General features: G+C 63.0%; 1 protein-coding gene across 4 annotated transcripts in view; it reads right to left on the reverse strand.

Moving 5' to 3' along the window:
* The window catches only part of SLC4A2 (solute carrier family 4 member 2), a 14,581-nt gene extending 5,907 nt beyond the window's left edge, over positions 1-8,674 (reverse strand). For 2 of the 4 annotated variants that reach the window (XR_003042770.1, XM_006920620.3), the window contains exons 1-8: positions 8,525-8,674; positions 6,218-6,325; positions 4,323-4,488; positions 3,929-4,170; positions 3,723-3,841; positions 2,115-2,347; positions 1,899-2,041; positions 751-931 (exon numbers count right to left, since the gene is read on the reverse strand). Coding sequence is in view for 3 of the 4 variants with exons in the window: in XM_006920620.3 (XP_006920682.1) it covers positions 751-931; positions 1,899-2,041; positions 2,115-2,347; positions 3,723-3,841; positions 3,929-4,170; positions 4,323-4,488; positions 6,218-6,262 (1,129 nt within the window). In the remaining variant the exon portion in view is untranslated. Of the gene's footprint in view, positions 1-750; positions 932-1,898; positions 2,042-2,114; positions 2,348-3,722; positions 3,842-3,928; positions 4,171-4,322; positions 4,489-5,007; positions 5,418-5,539; positions 5,643-6,217; positions 6,326-8,524 lie in introns of those variants that run through there. The other 2 variants (XM_015596168.2, XM_015596169.2) reach the window with 2 other exon arrangements.
* Positions 8,675-8,884: the final 210 nt, after the last annotated feature.

Genomic DNA, 8,884 nt, shown 5'->3' on the forward strand with positions numbered 1-8,884 from the left:
ACCTCTCCCCCGGTCAGTGCTCTAAGCTGCCCTTCCACGTAGAAGTGAAAATCCTTTCAAAAGTCACCAGGTCATTGTTCTGCCAAGGGCAACTTCCAGAACGCAAAACTGAAGAACAAACAGCGGCAAAAGCCCCTGAGCAGCTGACACGGGGACGGCGAAGCCTGGCGACACAGCACCTGCGCGCCGGCACCTAGCCTGACGCGCGCGCCTCACTCGGAGCCCGTCTCCTAGTGTGGACCCAGCTCTGACGGCGGGTTTCTCAGTCCTCAGAAGCGGCCTCCAGACAACCGGGAGTGACCCCCCCTCCGCCAGCGGGAAGGAGGAGACAGGCAAAGAGCAGATCAACAGACACGGGGCTTGAGAGCCTGGCACCCGTGGTCATCCGGGCAGGTTTACACAGCCCTCCAGGCGGGAGCCCTTCAGAGAGCTTCCCATCAAATCTGTCTAAAACCACGTCAGGACCTGAAACATAACAGCTTTAGTAATCTGAAAATGTCACTTAGAAAAGCTGCCGGATAAGAAAGAGTAGTGTCAGTCCCCCCCTGCAGTCACCCACGGACAGGCGAGCCCGAGGAATGGCAGGCTGCCGACTTCCCGAGAGGAGGCTCCCTCCGGGCGCTGCGGACACTCACTGCACACTGCGTTGCTCAAGGAAATGTGGGGGCCGTCTGGTCCTCGGAGAGCGGGCTGGGGGGAAGGGTATTTCCTGGGGCAAGGGCGGGCGGGGAGGAGGGCAGGGCAGGCTACCGTGGGCCAGGGTCCGGCGGAGCTCCAGGAGGCTGCGGAAGGACAGGGAGGCCACGTGGGGCTTCCCCCAGCGCTCCGTCTCCTCCTCCACGTCCTCCTCGAACTTGATCCAGCGCGCCGTCTCCCGCCACTGAGGCTCCTGGTTTTTGTCCAGCAGCAACTCATTCAGTTCCACAAACACCTGGTGTGAAACGAGAAGGCGGGGCAGGCTCAGGGCCAGAGAGACTGTCCAGGGACTGCTCTCGACACGCAGCGTCAGGACGGAGGCACCTGACTCTGGACGGCCCAGGGCACAGGCACAGAGTCTGGGCGAGTTTCTATCCGATCTGAGACTCTCTTTCCTTCCTCTGTAAAATGGGAGCAATGCCACCCACCTCGAAGGGCTCTTACGGGGATCAAAAGAAAAACCGCACGACACACTGAGCACAACACATGACTCACGGGAAGTGCTCGAATAGTGGCTGCACGTGACTGTGCACCGCTCCACTGATGCGCACTCACGAACCGGCAAAACTAAGTGCGAGCGACAGAAGAATGGTGGCCCCTGAGGGTACTGACTGGGTGGAGGAATGAAGGGACTTTCCGAGTGAGGAAATGTCCCCTCTCGAGTAGGGGTGGCCAGGTGTTTAAGGGTGCCCACAGTCAGTGAGCACTCAGACCAAGTGCCCTTTACTGTCATCTGTTAGGCCTCGATAAAAACGTTTAAAAAATAGCCACTGGAAGGGTCAAGGTTCAGGACTGGAGCCTTGGAGCCTAAGACAGGCAGCATCGGTAAATCCCTGAGTGATCCTGGCCAATCACTGACTCTGATTTACGGCCGACACTACCTGGGCCATCATCTTCACAGGGTGTGAGGGGATCGAATGAGCATACAGGTGACTGGATTCTGGAAAATGAACTGCATGGCTCCACAGAGCCACCTCTAGTCCAAAGGGTCCACAGACACCTCACTGCCAGCCACTAACAAACGACCGTAACACAGCAACAGTGTGACAGGTGGGTACGGGACTCCTAACGCCCAAATCAACAGTGTGGAAGGCAGTCACAGCCACGAGTGGCACCTCCGGGGCTGGAGGAGGTCACTGCTGGTCCGAGAGGCGGGGAGGGGGGCCGTAGGGGGCTGGAAGCACGTGACACGGAGAACGTACCTCATGGGGCTTATGGGGGGCCCGGGGTCGGGCCCGAGGCGTGGGGCCAGGCTCACGCCCTTCCCGGCCACTCTGCACGGACCCTTTGGCATTCTTCCTCACCAGGTGCCGCCGCACCCCAGGGACGTCCTCAAACCGGTGGCCTGGGTGGGTGGAAGGGCAGGGTCAGGCCCCCGGCCTCAGCCCCGTTCCCAGCCGCCCCAGGCCCGCACTCACTCTTCATGAGGTCCAGGTCAGCCGTGGCCAGCGTCTGGGCCTCGCTCTCGTCCGTGGGGACCCGCGGCAGCAGCGCCTGCTCGGCCCCTGTCATGCTTCCAATGCGCCTCCGCTCCTGCAGGCTGTAGCTGCGGTGCCCAGGCTGCGCTTTGGCCAGGGGGCGCCCGGAGGCACCCCCATCGTCACCTCCTGCTGTGCCGCTGGCCACAGCCACCACCTCTTCCACTGTGGCTCTGGACAGACAGAGCAGCTGTGAGCCGGAGAAGGCTGGTCCCCTCCCCTCAGCCAGGTGCCACGCAGGAGGAGCCCAGGAAGGGGACCCCGCGGGATCCCCGTCCCACAGCATTAAATCCAGCTCTCCCCTTTATGGGCTGTGCCACCCGACGACCACGAAAGTCACCTCGGAACAAACTCCTCAGCGGCAAACGGAGCCGAGGCCAGGTACCCCTGCCGACCTCTCAGCCGCTCAGACAGTGCTCGCTCCCTCCTCCCCTCTGAGGCGCCCCCCTAACCATGGGCTCAAGAGGGTCATAGGGCCCCAGATTTCTGACCGAACCAGGTAAAAGTACATGGAATGGGTCTCCGAGACCACAGACAGTCCCCGCGGTCAGGAGGAAGGTATAACTCCCTGTCCTTTGCAGACTGCAACTTCTACTCCTGTCCCCCACATCGGATGTCTCCTTTTGGCCACTGGCAGTGCGTCCTGGTCCCTGCCACATCTAAACCACTGTCCTGGCATCAGGCGCCTCCCACAGGTTCCAGCCCATGACCAGAACCCCCACCGCCAGGCTTTCTCCGCCTATGCCCACCCTCAGAACCCTCGTCTCTGCCTGTACCCCTGCCCACAAATCTGATCCACTTTTGCAATGCCAGGCTTCCTCTGAGGCTCCTCACCTCTCCTCGGCCATCCAGCCACCCGTGCACAGCACAGCCTGTCTCCCCAGCGAGCCTGCACACACACCCTGGAGGGGCACGGTGCCCTTCACTTCCCCGCAGCCCTTCACGCTGCCTGGCACCCAGAAAACAGGTCCACGATAGTGGCGACCTTGAGACTCAAAGTGATTTCAAAGTGATTTCCTCCAGGCAGCCTTCTCTGGCTAACATCCCCAACTCCAATCACCCGCTGGTACCGACACTGTTTGTCTGGTGCCATTTTATGAGATGACAGAGTGGACTGGCAGCTCCCCAAGAGCAAGAGGGGGGGGTCTGATATTTCTCTCATGCCCTTGGGGCCTCAAGGGGTACTTGGAGGTCACCAGACCAGTCAGTGACCCAGTGCTTGATGCTGTACCACCTGAAGCCTTGGGCAGGGGGATGACAGCGGGGTAGACAGCTCAGATGCTCATCTGCTCTGTGCCAGGCTAAACCATTCCTAAACTTTAACTTGTCGCACCCATTGACTCCCTACAACCACCTTGGGCGAAAGGTCCTATTATTCTTGGTTTACAGGTGGGGAAACGGGCTTAGAGAGGCTGCTACTCGCTGAAGTGGCAGGTGAGGGGCGGGACTGGGATCTGAACCCCAGTCTGATGACCCCAGGGTTCTTGCTTCTTTTCCGGCATCATCTCACTGACACCTGCCGGGAAGGTCTCTGTTTGGGACACTTACCCAGTCTGGGCCCCTTTGGTGGCCCGGGGAGCTGCCTCCTGGTGGGGCAGTGGTGGAGGGGGAGAGGGACTGGTCCTTTCCGCCTTCCGGTCAGTGCCTTCATCTTCTTGGAGAAAGAACTGGAAAAGGGACCCATTTAGGCAGGTGAGGCCAGGCCAGGGCCCCCACAGATGTGTCCGCCAGGAGTCCTGCCTCCTCCTGCTCACCTGTACTGAAGAGGGTGTGGAGGCAGGGGATGGCTGGGTGAGCGCCCGGGGGCCCTCAGCCTCACTGGCCTCATCCTCATCTTCCTCTCCCTCCTCAATGGTAGGCGTCTCCCCAGTGGGGGAGGCTCCAGGGCGCCTTCGAGGCTTCCGTCCTGGGCCCTGGGGTGTCTTGCGGCGGCGGGTGTCCGGAGGCAGGTGGGTGGACAGTGGGTGATGGATGTGGTGGGAGGACTGGCGGTGGTCTGCAGGGAGGAGGGGACGCGCTGCTGGCAGACGCAGCCTCCCCCCCAGGCCATCCCAGTCCCCGCAGGGCCCTCCCACTAGGCCCCCAGCCCCTTCGTGCTGGGCAGTCAAGTCTGAGGGGCCCCCTCCCACAGCCGGGGCTCCCCCTCACATTCAAAGTCTTCCTCCCCATAGCTGCGGCCTGGCTCCTCCCCTCCTCGAGACCCAGCCTCCTGGAGGATCTCTTCGAACCGCTCCACGCCCAGGGTGCGGTGAAGTTCATCTTCGTCCTGCTCGGGGAACCGGGGCGCCACGGAACCCGAGCTCTCTGGCTCTGGCTGTGAGGAAGAGGGGCAGAGAGAAGACACGGGGGCTTGCCACGACTTGCACCCTGAATCCCCACCCTGCCCAGTGCTGGAGATCCTGTACCTCGCAGCAGCCTGTCCCCTCAAATGCTGGGGACCCAGCCCCACCCCTCCCCAACCTAGGGCCAGGCTATCTGGACCCTGGCTGTGCCCATTCCAGTCGGCTCTAAGGCAGGTGGAAAGGGTCTGCCCCGGAGTCTCAGCAGAAACCCTGTGTGTCCAGCTCCTTGGCAGGGTGTGTGAACTGGGCAGTTCACGTGGCCGAGAGTGAATACACTCCCTCCGGCTGCTGCTGAGCCTGAAAAGTAACTTTTGAAGGCACCTAAGCTCACTGACCGGAACTCGTCTGAGTCAAACTGAAACCCAACCCCTGGCCAGGAATGCGGCTTCACGGGTTCAGGAAAGCCCCCCATTCACCACAGCCAGCCAGCCGCGCGGGGTCCCTCCGTGCTCCCGGGGCCCCGCCCCTCGCCCCACCCCCATTCCCCCCACCTGAGTCATACTGCAGAAGCCGAGCAGCGGGACTGCGGTGGCGCTTTGGAGAGCTCAGCCCAGCTAAGCAGCCTGCTGCCCAGCCGGCCGCCTTGGTCCAGCCCCCCACCCACCCGCTGCCGGTCTCAGCTCCGGGCGCGCCAAATATTTGCTCAAGAGCTTCAAGACCTGAAGGGCATCCAGACCTCAAGGGCGGGGTTCGGAGCCCCCTCCGTGGCGGCGCCAGAGCAGGGCTACAGCAAGGAAGAGCAATGGGGGGAGGGCTGGGAAGAAGGGCGGGTCTTGGGGAGACACCGAGGCGGGGACAAGAGCGGCCGGGGTGGCTGGGATATTGGATACATGAAGAGGCAGGGGTCAGGGGGCTGCTTCTCCCCAGGCCATCTCTGCGGCTCTAGCCCGGCTCCCCCCAAGCGCTCGCCCCACTCTCACCAGAATTAGCACGCGGGCAGGAGGAAGGCAGGGGGGCGTGCTGAAGCGAGAAAGCTCGGGGAGCTAGCCGGGATGGGGGAGGGAGGTCTCGAACCCTGCGCACCTGAGGGCGCAGGAGGAAGTCCATGGCCGGCAGGGGTGAACTTGAGAAGGAGGGGGAGGGGACCAGCCAGCACCCCTTCCCAGTCACGTGCCCTCTGGGCCACCGTGACCAATAAGGGGCTGATCATGGCACTTGGGGTTAATCATTAGACTTCCTAGTAAAATCAGGAGGGGGCCACGGGGGGCGGGGACCACGTAGGGGAGGGAGGGGCGGGCCTGTGTGGCACGTGGGTTCGGGGGTGGGGCTAGTCACCAGTGACCCCGCCCAGAACTACTGTGCGCAGACTGCCGCTGTCTCTAAGGCCCGGTGGGTGGAGGGGTGTGCATCATCCACTGGGTTAGGGACCCAGGATCCCCAAAGTTCCTCTCTCACTTAGGCTACCACCCAGGTCTTCAGGAAACAGAGCCTCAAGTCCCTTCCCAGGGCTGGAGGCCTCCTGACCCCCCATCAATACCCATCCCAGACTCTTAACCCCAAGCAAGTCCAGGGCAGCATCGCTCAAGAATCCATCACAGGTTCCCCTTGCTCCCGAGTCTCTCTGTCTCTCTCTGTCTCTCTGTCTCTCTGTGTCTCTCCACACACACACACACACACGTACGTCTGATGGGAATCCTCAGCCGGAGCACCTGTGGCGTGAAGAGGGACAGTGGGGTGACCCACCCAGCTGGCAATACTCACAGTGCGGAAAGCGCCCGAGGCGGGGCGCCGGGGGGCACTGCTCATGGCCAAATCTTAGCCCTTTTCGCTGTCGCTGCGGCTTTCAGGACAACAAGGCGGAGGCATAACCTGGGCCAGGGAGAGGACCGATCACCGCGTGAGCGCTGCGCCAGGCCGGCGGGGGGCGCCCTGGCATCGCGCAGCCCCTGTCCCCGCTCAGCCCCGAGGAAGACAGGACGTGGGGGCTTCCTATCAGCTGGCTACGAAGGGTCTCCAGGCTGTGCAGGTCCTCTCGGGCTGCGAAGGGCCTTCGAGTGGCCTTAGAGGCAGGGAGAGCAGAGGAGCGCTATTTATAGGGAAAAAAGAACAGAGAGAGACAGACGCAAGGACGGGGGCCAAAAGGGGCCGAGACTAAGGAGTGAGAGGTAGAGGGGAGGTGGGAGAAGCTACAAAAAAAGAGGGGGCAAGAACGGAGTCAAGGCCCAGGCCTGGAGAGCAAGCAGGAGGGATGGGGGGAGGGGGCGCAGTGAGATAGAGGAAAGAGGGAGGGAAGGGACAAGCTGAGCCAGAAACAGGAGCAGTGACCCAGTGGCGGCATGCGGAGGTGGGCTGAGATCAGGGAGGGGTGTGCTGGGCAGAGTGATACCCCACGGAGCAGGGAAGTGGGGGGGAAGGAAGGGGGAGAAAGAACTCTGGAGAGAGTCCAAAAGGGCAAGCAAGGGGGTCCCCGAGACAGCTCAAGGCGGGGACGGGGAGCATGGCTATGCCCCCTCCCCTGATGAAGGCCAGACAGGGACGGGTGCAGGCTTCCTGGGGGAGGGGCGGGAGCCCAACTCCACTCACTCTGTGGGAGGGAGGAAGGGAAGACAGCGTGCACAGGCTGGGCAGAGCTTTATAATGGGGGAGGGGCACGTGACAAACTTGAACTTGGAGGAGGGTGGCAGAAACCCTGAGGTTTTGCCTTGAGGGACAGTCCTGATCCCTCCCCTCCCCTCCCACTCCTCCGGCCAGGAAAATCTGAGTGGCAGGGCTGACGCCCTCCTGACTGTGACTGTAGGGGTGTCTGGGGAGAACACTGTGTGGTGGGGGAGGAGAGTGGCATGTTAGGGAACCCGACCAGTGCAAATCGGTGTACCCATTCACAGTGGGGGGCGTGCAGGGGGCCATCCGAAGCTCCCCGTACTGAAACTCCCCAGTGTGTTGTTGAGGGGTCAGGGCTGCCTTACGGCTACCTGGGGGCAGGGGAAGGAAAGACAGGTCCGTGGAGAGTCAAACAATATAGGTCTGGGGGTTCAATACAGGATGGGGAGCCTGAAGCGACACATTCCTGGCAAGCACTTCAACTCAGCTGACGGCTCTCCTCACCTCCCCCTGCAGGCTTTCGGCCAGGGCACTGGGGGGAGGGACCCTGGTCTGGGAAGGGTGTGGTGTGTCCCGAGCACCTGCAGGTGCCCCTCTCCCACCTCCAGGTTGTGCCTTCAATGTGCTCCATCCTCCCTCCCCTCTTTAACACCCCTTCCTGCCCCCTCCCCCGCCATCCTAGAACACAAAGCAGCTTCTGTCCAGAGCATCGGTGCCCATAATCCAGGATAGGGGCACATTCCGGGGACCAGCCCCGACCGGCCCGGAGGATTAGCATCTTTACCCCAGCCCAAGGGATTAGCACCTTGGACCCCCACTTGGGCATTAACCATCCCACAATTGAATTCGCACATTCCACAGCTCTTCGACGTGGGGTTGGCGGGGGTGGGAGCGGGATTTCAGGCAGCACCGCCCCCGGTACCCAGCCTCCCAGAGGTCAGGTCCAACTCTTAGGGGCTCGTCGTTCCCATCCCCACCCAGCTGCTCCCACTTCTGCCTGACCCCTTGTCCTGACCTGACTCGCCGCCCCCATCCCACCCCCCTGCCCCGCTTCGCGGCTCTTCTTCTTCACCCGGAGGTTGCGGGCGAGGCCCCAGGCAAGCCCCCGGCTGGGCGCTCTGGACGGGCTGGAGAAGAACAGAGTAGGGGTCGTACGGGATGGGTGTCTCCCAGGAGCTGGGAGGGCCGGCAGCGCCTTCCTGAGACTACCCCCTCCAGGTGGCAGGGGGCGCGGCACCCTCGCCTCAGGGAACTCCAAGAAGCGGACCCCGGATCCCGCTTCCGACCAGCACTACGATCGCCTCCCCATCCTTTTCCCCAAGATCTCGCTTCCCCGCGCCCCAGTCTCCGCCCTTTCCTCCACTTCCACTCCCTCCCAGCTCTGAGTCCCGAGTTCCCCGCTCTCCTTCCCCCTCCCTTCCTCCCTCCACGGCCCTGGCCCTCCCCCGCCGCCACCTCTCCGCTTACCCGCTTGCTCTGGATTTCGTGCACCGGGGGTCTCGGGGTCTCTCCCCGCTCTCCGGCGCCCTCGCGCGCTCCCGAAAACTCCTCCGTGCCCACCTCGGGGCGCGCCCCCGCCGCTCCCAACTTCTCCCAACTCAACTTTCCCCCGTGCCGCGGGCAGGCCAGCCCCCTGCGTGCGCGCCCCCCGGCGCACCGTGCGCGGCCCCGCAGCAGCGGGTGGAGAGGCGGGGAGCAGGGGCCCAGACCCGGGGGCGGAAGCGCGCTTCCAGGCACCACCAAGCACCCAAGCTCGGCATCCGGAAGGCCTCCCCTGCTGTACCGCGGCCGCGCAGCGCCATGCCCCCGCCCCGGGCCTCCCCGCAA

Source organism: Pteropus alecto, unplaced genomic scaffold (genome assembly GCF_000325575.1).
Source record: "Pteropus alecto unplaced genomic scaffold, ASM32557v1 scaffold48, whole genome shotgun sequence".
Classification (NCBI taxonomy): domain Eukaryota; kingdom Metazoa; phylum Chordata; class Mammalia; order Chiroptera; family Pteropodidae; genus Pteropus; species Pteropus alecto.